Below are 18,721 nucleotides of genomic sequence, written 5' to 3' on the forward strand. Positions count from 1 at the left end.
TCGCAGCGCTCGATGCGTACGAAACTGCGGCGTGTACGTACCACGGTGCGGCCGAATCTGCTTTGAGTTGGAATTAAAATCCCCTGGCTGCAGCAGGGGCGAGAGAAAGCCGCCGAAGGAGTTCAAAAAAATTCCCACATGCCGTACTGAGAGAATTTTTTGTCGCAGCGGCGCATCGTCCGAACATGGCAAACAAAAAGAAGAAATACAACGCCAGGTTTCCGCCCGTAAGCCAGCGCCTCTCCTGTCACAAATGCTGACGCGTTTCGTTTCTTATATTTGCTTCGACGAACGCGCGCTTTGAATGGACGCGATCGCCTCGATGCAAGCACCACCGAACGCTGCTTGGCCCGCATTTAAGCGCAGCAGATGTCGCCTTGTTTACTGCCGCGGGCTCAGGCGGCGTCGTGCAACGCGAGCGGACGTCCCAGGCCGCGTTCGAACGACGATTCGGGGTCGGTCGATCGCGTTGCGAACGCGCGCAATGCACCGGCTCGCTTCTGCAATATGGTTGAGAGACCGAAAAACCTCTCGTAGTACGAAGTTGTTTCCTTCGCCCGCGTCGACGTGCTCCACTTAACTTTTTTTTTTTTCTACTTTGTTTTGTCTTTCATTCTTCGCGTTCGACCCGCTGTAGCAGGGGCCGCTTGTCGCCAAGGCGGGCACGGAGTCAAAACTGACCCCCTCCCTCCCACCTCCCCGGGTCCGTCAGCAGCTTCCGCGCTGCCCGTGGTCAGAATCCCGGAAATTCGAAGGGTCCGCGATTTTAGGAGCGCGATCGTTAGGCGCGAGAGCTCTCGGGATGCAAAGACGGAGCAACGTGCTCGCTAACGTATGTTTCACCGGCTGTGCTCGAATTTCGTCACTACTTCTTATATTATTTTCCCAAGGTTCGCTCGCGTTTTACGACCCCACTTTCTAAAGACTCTTTGAAATACCGTTCCCTCGGTGTTTATCTATTCATTTTATTTTCATTCTTTTTCGCCCACTTTGTCATGTTGGCGCCAACGCGACTGTTTTTTGTCTACGCGTGTTTTGTTTGCGGTAGCGGCGCAGTGCGTGCGCTCTCCATCGCCAACATCGATTCGATGGAACGAATAAGTTATCCATCATGCGTGTTTGTCGGTGGGCAAAGTTCGAAGGGGAGCGGAAATAAATTTGAGTGTGGATGTATAACGTGTTATGCATCGAGCATGGAAAAGTAACGGAATCGAGATGCAGCACATATCGGTGTTTCTCGCGACGTTTGTGCCGATAAACGAATTCTCCTTGCTCGTCACAAAAGTTGACGTCAGTTGCACATTGTGTCGGTGCATCGCCAAGATCTTTGACGCCAAGCAAACTTTAAGCCTTGGCAAAGAGTCGCAGTTACCTAACTCTTTCAGGGGTTAATAAACCATACCAAGAGAATGCAGATATCGTCACTATAGCATTTATTTTGCCACGTTTAGTCAAAGCACTTGAATGTCAGTGAGAATGATGTCTTGCCCTGTTTATCTCCAAAGAGAATGAATATTGGAATAAGCATTTTGGTTAAGCGGGAAGTGAATATTCAGCTCAGGAAACATAAGGACAGGCATTTGCATCGATCCCTTTTATGTTAGTTTTGGTTGTGGGAGTGTGGCAATAAATTTACTGTAACACACGAAGTGAAGTTCTGTTATTTTTTTCTTTCACCATCTCCTTTGCTGTGCAGTTACTCTGTGATTAGTGTGATAGCTCTGGTTAAGTTCTCTGTGTAACTAAAGATAACTATGCCGACTCAGAACTGCAAAGGCTTTCTTTTGTAGATTTGCATTTTTGTGTTGTTGTTTTTTTCCAACTCCATGTTTTGGTGCACTTCTGCTTCACAGGCAAGAATCAAGAAAATAATGCAGAAAGACGAAGAAGTTGGCAAAGTTGCCGCACCAGTACCTGTTATCATCTGTATCCTTCTGTCTATGGGTGCTTCTTTCAATTTATCAGGGGTTTACTATTGGTTGCCAATGTTCTCGTTCTGTTTTGTTCTCCTGTTTCTTTCCTTCGTGCTTACTTAGCTCAATTCTTTAGAGCCACATTTGTCTACAGCATAGAGTTTCCTGCAGAAAATAAAGGGATCACTGGCACTAGTGTTTATGGAACTTGCAAGTACGGTGGTTTAGCCAGGTTGTGGAATCATAGGCGTGCATAATGTGACCCTTCTGGCTTCAAACGGCCTTGTAACTTTGCAAATTGATCGCTGTCAAGAAAATATTGCACTGCAAATGCAACAATTCACAAGGGTTGTGCATGTGTGCCGAAACTGGAGAGTTTGTTTGTCCATAAACTTCTTTAACGTTTGCGGGTTACCCGAGCCGTGGACAGCAGTAGCAAAGCCAGGGGGACATCTTGGGGCATTTTGTGCAACCACAATGTGCGTGAAAGTTTTTTTATGTAGCGTCATTGTTATCGTCGCAAGAAAACAATAGAAATACTGCATGGTAACGATTATGTTGCTATGAACACTTATTTAACTGCATTAGTTTTGCATGCTTTCCGGCTAGACACTGCATCGCCAGATGTCTCTACCAGCTTTGTTGCTTCCGTACACCTCACCGGGAACTCGGCATTACGTTTATGAATAGTTTATGGATACGCTAACGCTCTACACTTAATTGCCTTAATGTGTTCAGAAAAATATCATTGCTTGTAAATTTAGAAAGGAAAGGCATAATAAATAACACCACAAAAAACGTCAGGAGCGGCAAAGAAGAAGATTGGGCAAATTCGTTTACTACCCGTTCGCTTCCAGCTGAGCAATCGCAGGTCCCGAGTTACCTCTAGTAGTTTTTGTGGGAACCTCTGTGGTCAACAGAGTGGGTCTCTGAACAGCGTTGTTGTATCTTGTACCTTGAATCCTAGACAAAAACCGAAACTAACAACACAAGTATGGGCAATCCTACTTTTTATTAATTCAGCCAGCGCCACCGTGTTGGAAATGATGGGCTTGCTTAAAAGCACAGCATTTTCAAGAAGGTGGTTAATGAATGCATTGTCATTCTTGCACGCAGTGATGCTTGGTCTATGTGCCTGTAAAATTTGTTTTTACAGCTCGGTTACCTTGAAGAGATCTGCCATGCTGTGTAGTTTAAGGGCATATCAACCATGGTTAAACTAAACTTCAATTACCGCCTTTATGCCCACTTGTATAAAACTGTTACCACAGTTATATATGCAGTGATATATGCACTTAACTGTGGTTAATGGAGCTATTGCTTTTAAGTTTTCGATGTAAGATAGTGTAATTGCTCTAAGCTGCAACTATTGTTCTGGCCTAACTGCTGTTAACGTATTGCTGTAACTATTAACGTCCCATTCTGGTATCAACTAGGAGTTCTGGTAATTTTTGTTCTAAATCCCCAGAAACAGGCGCTGTTCAATTTTGAGCATATCTTATGTGCAGTGAGCCTTCTTACATAATGGAAAAACACAAGTAAGAAGAATAAATGACGTGGTTACACGAGCCTTCTTGCAGGCATTGTTTTATTGTTGGAACTGTGTGGCATGTAAAAGGTGTTTACGTCTTTCTGTATCAGCGAAAGCCTGCAGGTGGTGATTTGCATTATGAATGAATCTGAAACCTGGGCTTGTGTATGTTGCCTTGACTCGCGCTCGACTCTTGCAACACTCAGCACGAGCCCTTGAGCTTTTTGTAGAGTCCCTTGTAAAGCGTGCCAGTGAAATCACAAGGTCAAGAAGTGCCAAGACGCTCTCCACGTCTCATTTGTGAGTGGCTGTGACTTTTGACCTTTCCTTTATCATCTTAGTTTTCATACTTGTGTGGTGTCCTTATTACCAGGGGGTGTCCTTATCATTGACCGGTTCATTCTCATCCCATTTTTTTTAGAGTATTTTTTGTTTCTGGTAGAAATACTACATTGAATGTCAATGTTATAATGATTCATAAGAACTTGAGTTTGGCCTAGTTAGTGTGTACTGCATGTCGAGCGCTAATAAAAAACGAAGACAGGGAAAGAAAAATGCGAAACGACGACGTTGACACGGGTGGTAACTTGCATCTGATTTATTCACGGCAACACGTAGCAATATATAGGCAGATATGACCTGCGCAAAACGTTGTTTTGTGTTTTTCTTTCTCTATCTTCGTCTTTTATTAGCGGTCAAGATGACATGCATCATCATATAATGAATTGCCAGATATAACAAAGTAGATGTGATGTTTCCTTGGTCGTACTTTATTTCTGTAAGTTCTGCTGCTATAACGAAACCATAAAGTGTTAAATCCGAGAATATCAATTGCAGTGCAGTATCTGCTTGCTCGCTCGCAGTTCAAGCTATGTATTCTAGTAGCAAAGATGTCAAATATTTAACAAGAGCAACTTGAAACAGTGTATTCTGGATGTGCATGCTCATTTTGGCTAACGCATTGGCTTGGTTTGCCTGCAGTCAGCAAGCCTGCAGGCTAGTCCTCTGTACTACCAATTGCACGGTTGCTTGTAATGGTAGAAAAGGGCATTCGTTACGAAGTGTTGGTCTTGTGTCACATGCGGCATAGCAAATCACTAATGGGCCATAAATATCGGCAGGAGACCCTTTGCTGGCCTGTTGGAGACATCACACTTGCATTTCTTTCTAATAGACCCAATCACTCCTTTTTTTTTTTTTTAATTCGATGTCTGTGTGTACACTTTTAATGAGTATCGGGTATAACGAAAATGTTTTCATGTGATCTGTGGCTTCGTTATAAGAGAGTTCAGCTGTATCAGCATAACTTCAAAGACATACAAGTCAAGATTACACTGTGGCATTTCTAAGTTCACCTGCATTTGTAGCTGCGGCATGATTCAGGCTTAGAAATCTACACCTGTAAGCAAAAGTATACAAACCGCGGGTTTGAAGGAAAAAGTCAAATTCCTTCGTACCTGAGTCACACAGGCTCAAATTGACCTCAGCAGTCCAAGTTTTGCCACACAGACACCATGGTGCATTTAAAAAAAAAAAAAAATTTTCTTTCCCCCTAAACTTTATGCAAATGAAAGATCGTGAGATAGTTAGCTTCATTGCGACAATGCTAAACAGGCTTTAAAAATCTGGCATTTCATTTTTGCATTTTACGATTGCCAACCCTTACATAATGCAGTTGATGAGAAGTATGCCTGTCATCGAATGTATTTGTGTGAATTTGGCGCTGTTGCCCGTCATATTAATACATTTCGAGCTGGGTGTAGTTACGGATCCCTCGACCATAAGTTGAAGGAAAGGAAGTCGAGGTCATGTTTAGTCCGCTAGATGTCTGGCTGTTCGGGCAGTGCAAAAGTTGGCATCGACAGACTAGAGACTGTCCACATGCCTTGTCTGTCTCCCATTGACCTGGACTTTCATACGGGGTTCCTTGTGCACCATTAAAGCAATGTTTTGATTAGCGTTTCCCCCCCCCCCCCCCCCAATTTGAGGGGATGGCTTTCTTGCCAAGTCAGCTGGGCCGATCCCAGAGGCTGTGTAATCGAAGCTGGACTGATCGCGGGGGCAATCAAAAGGCGGTGACTTGATTGGCCGATCCTTGATACCAGCGCACAGTAAGCGCTCTCGCAAAGGTTTTAACGTGGTTTGCAACAAGGGTTGATTCTAGAGGCAATACAGTGTTACACTCCCGCACGTCCTCATATATTTTCCAATAGAACTAACCAATGAGTGTCCCCAGCAGGATATCTCGGCAGCTCCACCGGAAAGCTATGGCTCGGCTGACAACATTCCTCTAATGGTTTATGCTCAATTTCTATCTCCTACTCATCAGAATGGGATAATTATAGAGCTATTATTCCGAGTTAGGCCAGTACCTGGAACCCTGCCAAGTTTCAAGTTGTTCTGCTACGCCATTCTTGCGTGATGCACATGTATTAACGAAAAGAATGTGACAAAACGAAATTTGTTCAAGGCGTTTCGGTATCCACAATTGTCAGTGTCTGGGGAATACTGACAATACTGCAGTGTACGGACTGAGACCCAGATTGTATTTCTATAGGTTCACGTTTGCGGAAGTGGTGTAACCGTCTCGGGCTAGTTGATGCATCACCTTAGTGACAATACTTTTTTGTGCGGGCAAATATTCTGGATTTTCGCTCGCCTGCAAGGCATTGTGCAGCCCCTGCAGGTATTGTGCACGCCGCCTCATACTTTCAGTTTGTGCTTTCCCTGGAACTTTCGGCATACGTGATTGGCTGCGCACAACGTTCCATACCTTGTGTTCTCTGTGACAGCCCAGCAGGCACTATAAATTACTGGGAGACATTTACCTCAGGTTGCCCTTTTGCTAGCAACTCCCCCACCCACCCCCCCGCAGACGCGTATGCATATGCAACGCGCACAACTTTTCTCTGGTGCTCCAAAACGAGGATTGCCTGATCTCGAGGTGGTTATGTGCAAGGAACTCCGTGCACACGTTTCTGAGCTCCCAGCTCTTGCGTTGAATGGAAGCTTCATTAGTGCGGACGCTTGCACCTCATAAATCAAGTCTTGTTAGCCCCCCCCCCCCCCCCCTATATATCTTCTACTATCTTCCCTTTCTTGTTGTTTTTCATTCTATTGCGTGTGCAAGCGAACAAAAGAGAAAGATGTCCTCTTTGGACATTACAGTGATTGTTCTGACAGCTTCAACATAGAATCGGATTTTTTTGTTGTTTTCGTTGTTTCTTGTCGTTTGTTCAATCAGTCGTGGAGTAATTCTGGCATGTGCATTCCTAAAATGTGTGCGCATTGTTAATAGTGTGCTTAGACATAAGATTGAAGGGAGGCTAGCAGCCGATTCCGGAGCGGACACGATGCGCACAAGTCTAAAAGGAGAGTGGACCAGGAGAGGGAGTTGTAGAAATACAAAAGAAGGGATTTGGATGAAAACGGCAATACCTAAATGCAAAATGGCACGCACAAACAGCACTTGGCCTACGCACGAGATTCTCCAGCAAACAGGTCATGCGAGGCGCCTAGGTAGTGCTTACTTTATATTTTCTGCTTGTCTACTTTTTTTTTTTTTTTGCCTAAGGGAAGGAACAAGTCCTCTAAACACTAGAGAAAAAAAGATGCCAACGAGTGTTGGGGTGCCCTCAATGATTCGATACAGTGCTCCTTTCTACAAAGAAGTGTTGGTACCCTGGAGGTTAATCTGTCATGTGGCTGACTCACTCTATTCCCACAAATCACTGCGATCACTGCACACAAGTGCAGTCAGGGGAAACGCAGGAAGCGCTTCTAGTAATCTTTTTATGATCAACATTGGTCCACCTAGCCTTCTTTCTGCGCATATCAAAATGAGCTCTGTGTCACGACGTCAGGAAAACGTTAATGACGCCAAGCGCGACATTTCGAGACCCAGTTTAGCATAAAATTTAAATACATTATAAGTATTTGCCTATCCTTATGCTTGCTAAGTCTCATGCGTTTACGCACGAGAATCGTGCCGTGGAATATTTGCAAGTTGGGATGATTTTCATACTGCCCTTTTTGGCAGTGTGGAAATGTATTCACCAATGCAGCAATGCATTTCGCTGTAGGTATTGTGCACCTTATTTCTCGAAGCTAGTGCTCGGCACATCAAAAATGGTTAGGCATTGAGTGTTGGCGAACTTCTGTTCTGCAATTGAATTAGGGAATTTGTTAATTAATAGTATGTATTGGCAATAATCACGAAAATTCTTATTTGCACTAAAGGTGTCAAGCCGGGTCAATGGAAATTTCTAGTATTTGGTAGGGCAGTATTTGCTTTGGTTTAGATCGTTGGCAGTCACTTCCCACACTTCTATGCAGATTGTCAGCTTGTTTTTGTTAGGCCTGTATATGGTGGTCTGGAATGGTTCATCATCATCAGCCTATATTTATGTCCACTGCAGGACGAAGGCCTCTCCCTGTGATCTCCAATTACCCCTGTCTTGCGCTAGCTGAGCCCACTACAATTCAGTAACCACGTCGAATTTTAATGTATGGCCGATGTCTAGTTTGTTCATTTAATCATGGCGACGGCTTCTGTTCTGTTCTGTGTTTTTTAACATCAGTGCAATAGCACCAGAGCTGCGCTGTAGAAAGAAAATGTTTTTGAATGCAATGCACAGAACAAACTGTTGCATTGAATAATGCAAACGCCGTACTCGTAGGTGCAGTTTTGCCATGCCATGGAATCTTTGATTTGTTGGTCGGAGAAGCCTCTGAAATCCTTCTTAAGCCGTGAGGAACAGATGGTCATCACACGAGCAGCAGCAGCTGTCGAAGCCACTGCGTGAATATTCGTTTTGAAGAACAATGGATGCATGCCACGTTCGTCTCTAATATATTTCCCACGTGGACTCCTTCATCCTTTCTGTACCGCTGTAACTTCACCTGGGTTCTGACTCTTGAGTTCCCTATTCAAGTACATGTGAAATGCAGAAATGCTTTCATTAGACAGCTGTTAGACCTATTTGAATAGAGCTTGTTGCATTTGAAAGAAAAAGCTCAATTCTACCAACTGAAGGAATTCGAATTTTGAGTTAAGGCACTATAGTTATGTAGTACTAAAAAATTTCGGAAGGATCGGTAAATTTAAAACAAACTCAAGCACACAGTTTACAAATGCATAACTCTGCACCTAACGTAGATATTGCGCTGCTGTAAATGGCATCTCGATGAATGCAATATATAAGTTTAGTTTCTGTGAAATTGTTACAATGCTTACAAAAGGCCTACTTGCATGTTAATGGTATATTTAAAAGCAGTGTATGACACATTAATTTTGTCCGCTTTAGTGCAGTTTACGGAATTTGTGTTATCGTTTTTTGTTGCTGAATTACCTAAGTAGTAAAGATACTCGAGTTCTTCAAAATTTGTCTATGTTTAAGAATCTTTGTTGAAACATTGATGAGCTATATATTGTCACGTGTAGTGACCGTGTAGTGAATAGATAGAAAATCTATTCTGGTCAGACGGTCGTTTTCAACTTTTTATTTTATATGCACACAAACCTCATTCAATTCGGTGCAGTGTATGACGAGCAAAACAATTTCTCCGTTACCATGTTTTTAGGCAGGAGCTGCCGAGGTAAGGCTGCCTCATAAATCATAACAAATTTATGGCAGATAAATCCCCACGGTGGAGGTGGTTTGATGAAAGGCAAAAATTGTCATCTACCTACACAAGTGTAGCAAAAGCTACAAAGGAAACTCATACGTGTTTTTCAGAAACTGGTTTGCATTTCTGAAACCCAGATGTCCACGGCTTATCTGTCGGGTTCTGAGAATCCTGGTTTTTCCGGGTTTCTCGGCCCTGGGTTCGAGAACCTAGATTTTTGGGGATTTCTCAGACTCGGGTTTCACACAAGCTCTTGGGCTTTTCAGCCCTAATCTGAAAATCCCGGGTTTCTTAGACCCGGGTTTCACACAGGTTCCTGGGTTTCTCAGACCCAAGAACCTGTATATGTGGGTTTCTCAGACCCTCAGACCTGGATGTCATACGGGTATTTTGAGAAACTAGTTTCTGTGAGAACGATACAGGTTTTCTTCTTAGTTTTGTGCTACTCTCCAGTGGATAACAGCCTTTCCCTAGTGTAATAAATTTGTTTATCTTTTCTGACACACTCACTTCCACGCACCTTTCCCGATTTGCTGACAGGAAGGCGTGCATCCTGGCGGACGAGCGTCTGCTCTTCCTGAAGGAGTTGGTCTCCACAGTGCCCGACGTCCAAGGCGACGAAGAGCCCTACGAGGTACCTGTGCGGCCGAAACTTACGGGGTGAGTTCTGTTATACTGCATCGGCCGCGGCGGGCTCTTGAAGTGGCAAATTCGTCATGCCCCCCCCTTTGAGAAAAGTGGTTAACGCTTGTTGCAGCCTCAAATTTACACTGACATAGCGACCGATCCAGTTCGAAACTACTGTGCTTGTGCCAAGCGTTGTGTGAAGAATATATTCACACATGCAAACGCTTTGTAGGATGTTTATTTTTCTTCTTTACATGTGCGTTCCAGTTCGTTATCGGTACTTCGAAGTGGTATGGTACCGTTAGAAGCATTCCCTGTGATTTCCGTCGTGATGAGCACTGGCGAAAGGACAACTCAAGTCGATTGTGCTTTTGCACCTTTCTGGTTGCTTACTCCGGTGCAGCCGCCTATAGGGGAGAGGGTAAAATAGCAGACGGGCACGTTTGTGTGAGCGCCTGTGAAATGGCACAACACACCTGCCGGGAAAAAGAATGTGTGCAGTATAAAAAGTTTCGCCAGGCAACTCTCGTCAGCAGGCCAGATTGGGCGTTCTCTGATGGCTGGGGGCTCCCGAAAACGGACCACAAAGAGTGCTTAAACAAGCACTGACACAAAATTTCTCTCTCTCATTTTCAGTTTTCTTAATATGCTGCATATATCTGCAAAGACTGTTTCAGATTAGTAAAAGGTAGTGGGCTCAAGACAAAATAATCATTTTTTGCTGACCAAACTTCATAGCCGCAGCAGACGTGCTAATGTGTCGAATACGGCACTTGGCAAGCCAAAAAGACAGATGCCGTGCCTGTTGGAACCTGTTCGAGCGTGCTGGATGCAGTGTTTCCTACAAAAAGCACCAGATGCAAACCTGGTGCTGTTGTTGTTCGACCACCATGGGAAACACGGGTCGTACACATGGGTTTTTCTACAATTTGGAGGTGGCTTCATCAAGACGGCAAACTGTGGCCTCTTTTATTTTTCTTGTGCTTCACATGTGTTACATGTTAGTCACACTGCATCCCAATTAGAACAGTGCAGTGTTTTACGTGTACAACTACTTCATTCTGTTAAGTAATCTCTATTGCAAAAGTAACCCTTGACACTTCAGAGTGTGCGAATCACTAGATCTGGATTGCTTTGTGTGAGTGACGCTCACCATGGATGACTACTTTAGGTCTATTATTAGAGAGTTATCTTTGTACTTCAGGTTCTAGAAACTACGAGGTCGATCATTGCTATACAGCAAGCTGAAGCGTTAGCTCCAGCCGAACTCCTATGCCGCCTATTCAAATGCACGTAAAACGCAGAAACGCTCTTCTGAGATAACCACTGGGCCGATTTTAAAGAAATTTGTTGCACTTGAGAGGGAAAGGTAAATTCTAGTGACTGTTGGAAGCGGAATTTCGATTTAGGACCTGCATTTTTTTTTTTTTTTTAGAATTTTCAAAAATTGGCAAGCTTGAATAAAATAGAAGCATGAAGTTTACAAACTCGTAGCTCTGCGCCGAGAACAGACATCGCACTTCTGTAAACTGTGGTCCATTAGAGCGTCCACAGCGGACAAATTTGATACGTCAATTTCTATCTTACGTGAATTTGTTACACATAGCTCAGCAAGGTTTTGCAAGAGTTCTACTCACATCTTAATGGTTTATTTTAGATCCATATATAATATATCAATTTTGTCCACTGTTGATGTACTATTAGTTGCAATTTACAGAATTGTGATATTGCTTTTCGTTGCCAAGTTACAGAGTTGTAAACTTGATAGTTTCGTTTTCTGAAAATTTTCGATTTTCGCCAATCTTTATTACAACAATGACGGCATAAATCGAAAATGTGCCACCAGCGGGCACTAGCTTTTAACCTTTTCTTTTAAATGCAACAGACCTCGTCAATTTTGGTACGCTGGTTGCCGAGAAAAACGATTTCTCCTTTCCCGTGTATTTAGACAGGAGCCCCCGAGCCAAAGCTTCATCTTGAGGAGACATTATTAAGTTAAAACGTGAAGCCAAAGGAGCAAGGTTTAAACAAATTCATATACTACCGATTCATTCCTATACTCAGTGAAGCGATCTATCTACCTGCTTTGCATGTTGACAGTAGCAGTAGATATTTCTCCAGTAATTTTGGGTATGAAACTCGATGCCGTGAAAAGCTGTTGATTGGCGTAGTTGGTAGGACTAGTCGTACATCGGGTCACGCAAGAAAACACAAAAGTGCTGAGCGCAGGACAAAGGAGAAAAAAAAGACACAAGACGGGATTTGTCTAGCGTTGCTTGTTTGGCGTCACAGTGTCGTGAGGACGCAAGCGCTGCCAGATGTGTAAGTTAGGAACCAAACTCTTTATTGGACGAACTTGCACCTAGAAAAGTATACAGCACTTAAATCAGAATGACAGCGACAAGTATCGGTCGTCGGTCGTCGAAATCTGAATTCTCAGGTGAAGTCCTTCTACTATTCATGCATGACTCTTACAGTCCAGCGTACTCGCTGGTGCTCACATGCATTCGAGAATATCGCATTTACTCGGTTCTAATGCGCCCTCAGTTGTAGCACAAACCTCAATTTTTGTGCACTAAAAAATGTAACATGCAAAATACGCTTGTCTGTTCCATCACCAGATTTTCGTGTCTTTTGTGAGTCTTCAGATTTTCGTGAATCAAGTCCCATATGTAGTGTTTACCTGACAGCCAATGTCTGGTCACTATTTTGCTCAGTGTCCGAAAGCTGCGGGCCAAGAATGGAAGCAGCGATGTGCCGGGACCCAGCCACTCCACCGCGGAGGAGACGGACAGTGCCGAAGACGAGGAGGACGACTACTTGGAAGAGGTTAGTGTTGCGCCCACTCCGCCTTTCTTTAGTCTCTCTGCCGAGGTTTTGGCCGAGTCATTATTTCACTGGCTCACAGAAAGTGCTCAAGCAGTGATCGCTCGGCCTAGTGATGCTTCGTGAGCGTTCCAGCAGAGTGTTGCAAGCCTCCGATTTCGTGCAATGCTCGTTGCCGAACACCACCACGAGCGAGTGTTTTTGTTTTTGACTTCATTTAGAAGCGCCAGCTCACGTGAGGCTACGAGCGTTGCAAGAAATCGGAACCTTGCGGTGCTCTGTTGGCATGTTCAGAAAACCCTGATAGAGACCTGTCGCACAAACACGAAGACAGATTAGATGATATGTGCCCCTGGACTTTCTGTGGAACATCACAGTGACGCCAGAAATGCGCCTGGAGTGTCTATATAATTGCTATCGCAACAAAAACAGATTGGAATAATTTTACATTATACCAGCCCAGGGTTGATTGCGGTTCTCTTGGTCTGCGGTGACATATGGTGACACAGAAATTATGTTACAGCGTCGATTGGACCGGATAATTTAAGAACATTTTCTGCTATCGTCATAAGCGTAGGCGCCGAAATATATAGTTTGATCGTTGTGCAACCGATGTTTCCGGCTTTACAAGAAAACTTCCATATTCTAATACGCTATAGCTACAAGTTACGCTTCTACTACGAGCTTCAGATTGGTTTATTCTGTGTTGGGTCATGGTTTCCAAGTGTGCTGCCATATTCCATTATTCCACCAAAATTCAGATTGGCATGCTCCAAACTGCTTCAAATTGAAATTTAGTCTGCTCCAAAATGCTATTTTGTCTGCTCCAAACTGCTCCAAAACGCATTTTTACCTGCTCCAGAAATTGGTGACTTTTTACCTGCTCCCAAAATTGGGACTGACCAAATGACTTTGGTCAATCCCACCCTGGTAATGCTACATAGGTCCTTTTTGAGGGATGTCTTGTTTGTTTGCCCAGCACATCGAAGGCGGCAGCTTTTACTAACCTCAAATGCTACTCGTGCAGGAGACAGACGACGGGAGCAGTGAAAACACAGCCGAGGCTCTGTGTCCGCCAGTCTATCAGGGCGTTCGGAGTGCTCCTTACGGCCACCCCCCAACGTGAGTATCATCTCATGAGTGTTTCATGGAATCGAGCAGAAGGCGCACGAGGTGACGCAGCTGCGTATGTCTGCACCATTCCCGCAGAAGATGCAGCTTACGTCTGCGCCACTTCTGCAGGAGACACAGGCTGTGTCTTCTGCAACTGCTTCACATGCCACTTTTCCGTCATCAGAGGCAGTTTAGTCTGCATAGAACAATTGTCCACTTGGCAACCTACTCTGATGTGACAGAAACAAAGTGAGAAAAATTAAAACTACCGAACCTACTCTAGAAGCTTGTTGACTAGTTGGTGTGTCAGTGCCGTACAGGTATCTGGTGCAGAAGTTACACACGCGATAGACTAGAACAGTGTACACACAAGAAGTAGAAATAACACGTTCTATTGTCAGCATGTTCCCAATGGGGCAGCAAGGGCAGAAATAGAAACACAGAAGGAAGAAATGCCCTCACTTCAAATGTATAAGGATTTGGCACAATTGCACGATATAAAGAAGCAAGAAGTTATAAAAGCATGCAGCGTGATCACAAAGCTTTCGTCAGTAGACCTTTGGTGCTAAAGCAAAAAGAAAATATGAATCAAGTCATGAGAAGATAACGTTACGTAGATGCATGCTGCAATCACGTTTATCTTGACTTCAAATGTATAAGGATTTGGCGCAATTGCACGATATAAAGAAGCAAGAAGTTATAAAAGCATGCAGCGTGATCACAAAGCTTTCGTCAGTAGTCCTTTGGTGCTTAAGCAAAAAGAAAAGATGAATCAAGTCATGAGAAGATAACGTTAAGTAGATGCATGCTGGAGTCACGTTTATCTTGACTTAACTATGTCTGAATAGACGCTGAAAATGCTCTGCAGATTGCACGGACGTCAAAGCTCTTGCTCCGTTGTTTTTCTTCTGTTATTTTCTGGCCCATTTGTACTGCGTCGACAGCTGTTTGGCTGTACCTACTGTGTGTACATCATTTTAATTTGTGTCGTCTGTTTAATTTTTGCAGCATAAGCACATGTGTTCATGTGTAGCTAACCAATGCGCTGTTTCGTTACATAATGTTAAAAAAAAATAGCAAGGACAGTTTATCAAACAGCACATCCAGCTCACAAAAGTTCATGTTTGTGAAATATCCTGAAGTTTCAGTGCAGAATCAGGTCTCTGAAGTTTCAGGCTGCAAATAAATAGTTGTTTACGGTATGTCATTGTGGTGTAAAATGCATGGTTGTCGAATCCTTCATGGTAGCATGGTACAACAGACAGGAGCTACAAAAAGGCATCTTTTTGTAGCTCCTGTCTGTGTAACAAACATACTGCCTCGCATAAAACTAGCAATAGATTTGTGCTTGCTTACAGGCAGGGAAAAAAAAGGTGACATAAAAGCAGACAAACAATCAAGATTTCATACTTCCTAAAGTATTCTGTGTCCATCAGCACAATCAGTGGGGTGCACTTATACAGTGAAAACTCAATATAATGAGCGTGGGTGTTACGAATTGTCAGATATAATGAAGTGAATATAAAATATTATAATCATGTAACGAGTAATTGCTTAGAACAAATATAACGAAGGCTTTTTCATTTCAAATGCAACTTCGTTACCATCAAGTCCTTGCCTCACCGCATCATTTGTGTTTTGCACTGTGCAGCCATGAAGAGCAGTATGAATTCACACTGAACCTTGACGTCTTACTCTAACTTTCATCGTACTGTAATTGTATCAAACGATTAAGTGATGAAAGCTGAGACAGTGGGACATTTTGGATTGATGCACTCCAAAAATGATTTACGTTATCAATGCACTCCTTCACTACACTTCTTTTTGTGCCTCACCGCTCGCTCTGCGATATTCTTTGCAGATTTCCACCTGCCATCCAACACCTACCCCAGTTTCCAGCAAACTTCATGGCCAGTGCAGCAGCAAACATCATGGCCAGTTCAGCGGCGAACATCATGGCCAGCTCAGCAGCAAACATCATGGCCAGTTCAGCAGCAGCGAAGCCAGACGACGACTATGATTCTTGAGGACTTTACAGAACTGCAACATACACACACACACACACACATAAAAAAAAAAGAGCGGATGTGATATGCAACCAACCTCATTCACAAGGCTTGAGATGACTGAAGTGCTTCGTGTGGCTTTCGACGCTCGAGTCACCAGCTGATAAGATTGACTAGAATGATAAGTGGAGTGATGAAGTACATGTTCGCATTTTTCACAGTGGGGTGTGGAGCAACCTACTTGTTCATTACCTAGAAATCGAGGTCTGGGTGTTTGTGCTTTCATTGCCAATCCAAGGATGGAGACAAAAAGCAAGCCAAGCCAAGGCACACAGAAAACTGGAACAGCTTGCGAGGGAGCATCCAATGCTTTTGGCGTATAATTTGCACCAATTTGTGAAAATCCTGTCAGAAGCTCAGAGTGACACGAATGAAGCTTAGAGTGACACCAGTGCGACCCTGGTGCAGCACTAGAGTGGTCACTTGCTTAGCAGCAAGGCAAATACAAGTGCTTGGCGACAAAGCCTGGATTGTTCAAAAGCATCAGCATTTCACCAGCCCTGTCTTACAAATGGGACTCTGCGCCGAAACTGTGCGAAGCCTTCAGATGCACCTACAGAGCATGCCATACGCTCCGCATAAAGCATACCCTCACTGTACCCGGCCCCCATTTTCCCTATCTCCCTTTCACATCGCCCTTCCAAGAGTGTTCATTCATTTGTGTCACCCACGTCATCGTTGTCACGTCGTGATGTCCCAGAAGATGCACGTCTGCGTCTGCCACTGAAGCATCCCTCGAGGTTGTGTTGTACATAGGCGGCCCTTTCCTTCCACGTTGTCCGTCAAGGTGTGACGTAGTAACTTAAGTTGAACATAAAATGTTTGCTAATAAAATTGATTTTTTTATACTTGTGCTGCAGCTTCTTGACTACTGTGACCATTTGGGGAGTGGCACATACATGTGGCACAACATCCTTGTGTACAGAGACCAACTCGTCATGGTGGATTCGAGGCTGCGGCATTCTCCTGCCGAGTAACGAGGTTGTGGGATCGATTCGCAGCCGTGGCGACTGCATTCACATGGAGGCAGAATTCAATAGTGCTAGTGCACCATGCTTTGGGTGCACATTAAAGGGGCATTAAGGAAACGAATACGTTAATATGTAAACAGAAATGATGTAGAGAGAAAAATGTGTAAAGATACAGAAATTACGCATCTACAATACTAAACAAGCCACTCTTGCTGTGAGAGGAAGTTTGGTGCTATATGACGTCGTGGATATTGACAGCATTTACCCAATTGGAGCCAACTGTTTGCCAGGGAAAAATTGTACTGAAACCATCAAAGACCATTGTCAAGTTTGGGGATAGCATGCATGGTTGCACATGCTATGCTGAATTGGTGCGCAGGCAGCTGGAGAAATGCCATTTCAGCCAAGCGGCGCTGGTGCAAGCCCAGCTGGCTTTATGGCATTGTGGCATATGTGGAGGAGCCTCTTGGGGATATAGGTGGCGTGAATGAACAACCTGCAATGAAATTTCTCTAGCTGCCTTTCCTCCTCGTAACGTTGCGTGATAAGCAAGCCCCCTTCTCAGCTCCGTGGTGCCATCACCCTCTCCTTATCCCATCACTCTACCCTCCTTCGCTGCTATTTGGTTCACGAAATGACCACAAAAACTCCACAGGAGCGACAAAGGAAGCAATATCTTTAAAAGGACTGCATTACATTTTGAAGGAACCAAAGAGACAACCCAAGTTGGTCTAACGGTCAGTATGGAACATGGTTCCCTTTGCACACCAGCCTGATGCTGTACCCATTAGACCATAGACTACCCAGTGATCCAACTGGGCAGGAAAACGGGTAGAAGCATAGAAACATATCGGAAAGTACGTGAAGTATCTGAGGAATGCTAATCGCATTAATATTTTGGGTAGAATGCATATTTTATATGTCTAAGCTTGTTTAACGTTTCACTTTATTGGACGTTTAAGGAACCCCAGGCGGTCAGGGCCACTAAATGAAAACACGCAAGGTCCTGGTTAGGATTGGTGTGAAGACCTTGACTAGCCAAATTACAGCTTCTCTCATAGCCCCAGCGTTGTTTTGTTATGTTAAACTGCATAACTACATAATGTACAGAGACCAACTAGCCCGAACTTCCAGATTGTTACGAGCGTGACAAATGTTACGAGGGGCTAAAAGTCTGAGCAAGGACTGCTGTCTGAAAAGCTGAGCTGCAGTCAAAATGAAATGGCAATACAGCTTGGAGTGATGCTAGACTAAAACCACGGTACAGAAAATGAGGGGCCGAAGAGCAAGGAAAACAGGAGTTGGATTTAAAGCACAATGCAGGGTAGCTGACATTCTCGGTTGAGATAAGATAAGCTGTGCATCTCGTATGTGATGCATAGAAAGCTGGTGGTGAGCAAAGGTAACAATGGTTTCCAAGGGGTAATGAATCGATTGTGGCAGGGGACTAGGTAGAATGAATAGCAAAGCCTGCTGTATTGTGCAGGCACAGGATTGAATTGACTGACGCAGTCGCTAAGTCGGCCCTTGTTCCTGCAGTATAGACTTTCTTTCTGTGTATTATTGGCTACGGGGGCCCGAATCATTTAAGGCATCTAGAGCCTCGATCTGCTTGTCAAGATGGCTCCCGGGATGTCGGACTACACGATTCCGTGCTTTATCATATATCCTACTTCCTTATCTGTGGATTTATGTGTGCAAATGAATGTGCTTCCGAAGTATACAAAAACTGTCGGCCATAAAACATTTCGGAACCTTTACGATAGTGGAATGTACCATGCAGGCCAATGACAAGGCCCAAGAGAGAGAGAGATTGAGAGAGAAAGGCTTATTAATTGAAAAAAAAAAAAAGTACATATATTAAAAACGCAGGCACTCTTGCATCTGTGAACAGACGGTTTCTTGTTCCCGTGTTTTGAAAATTGCGGTGAGCAATCGGTGAAATCAAAGGCATATTTCCCAAGTGTTTTGTTTATTCCGTTGCTAGGAAACACACCCGTAAGAACAACTTACAGATTTTTCAGTGTACAGAGGGCGCACCATAAC

General features: G+C 44.0%; 1 protein-coding gene across 2 annotated transcripts; it reads left to right on the forward strand.

Annotated features, from left to right (window-relative positions):
* The first annotated feature begins 55 nt into the window (after window positions 1-55).
* On the forward strand, window positions 56-16,558 carry LOC119463385 (dr1-associated corepressor-like). 2 transcript variants are annotated; one of them, XM_037724223.2, is made up of 7 exons: window positions 56-227; window positions 1,854-1,926; window positions 3,651-3,744; window positions 9,613-9,732; window positions 12,417-12,528; window positions 13,553-13,647; window positions 15,500-16,558. In XM_037724223.2, the coding sequence occupies exons 1-7, from the start codon at window positions 186-188 to the stop codon at window positions 15,663-15,665; spliced, it is 702 nt and encodes a 233-aa protein (XP_037580151.1). In that variant the 5' UTR covers window positions 56-185; the 3' UTR covers window positions 15,666-16,558. The 2 variants fall into 2 exon arrangements, with proteins under 2 accessions (XP_037580151.1, XP_049511967.1); XM_049656010.1 differs by lacking the exon at window positions 56-227 and adding an exon at window positions 333-832.
* The last annotated feature ends 2,163 nt before the right edge of the window (window positions 16,559-18,721 follow it).

Source organism: Dermacentor silvarum, chromosome 9, assembly GCF_013339745.2.
Source record: "Dermacentor silvarum isolate Dsil-2018 chromosome 9, BIME_Dsil_1.4, whole genome shotgun sequence".
Lineage (NCBI taxonomy): Eukaryota > Metazoa > Arthropoda > Arachnida > Ixodida > Ixodidae > Dermacentor > Dermacentor silvarum.

What these genes read in the sequence shown, in the direction of transcription:
- LOC119463385 (XM_037724223.2), top strand. Translation starts at nt 186, where the DNA reads ATGGCAAACAAAAAGAAGAAATACAACGCCAGGTTTCCGCCC. An exon ending in GTGCGGCCGAAACTTACGGG is followed by an intron (nt 9,733 to 12,416) that starts GTGAGTTCTGTT and finishes TATTTTGCTCAG; the next exon opens with TGTCCGAAAGCTGCGGGCCA. An exon ending in AGGACGACTACTTGGAAGAG is followed by an intron (nt 12,529 to 13,552) that starts GTTAGTGTTGCG and finishes CTACTCGTGCAG; the next exon opens with GAGACAGACGACGGGAGCAG.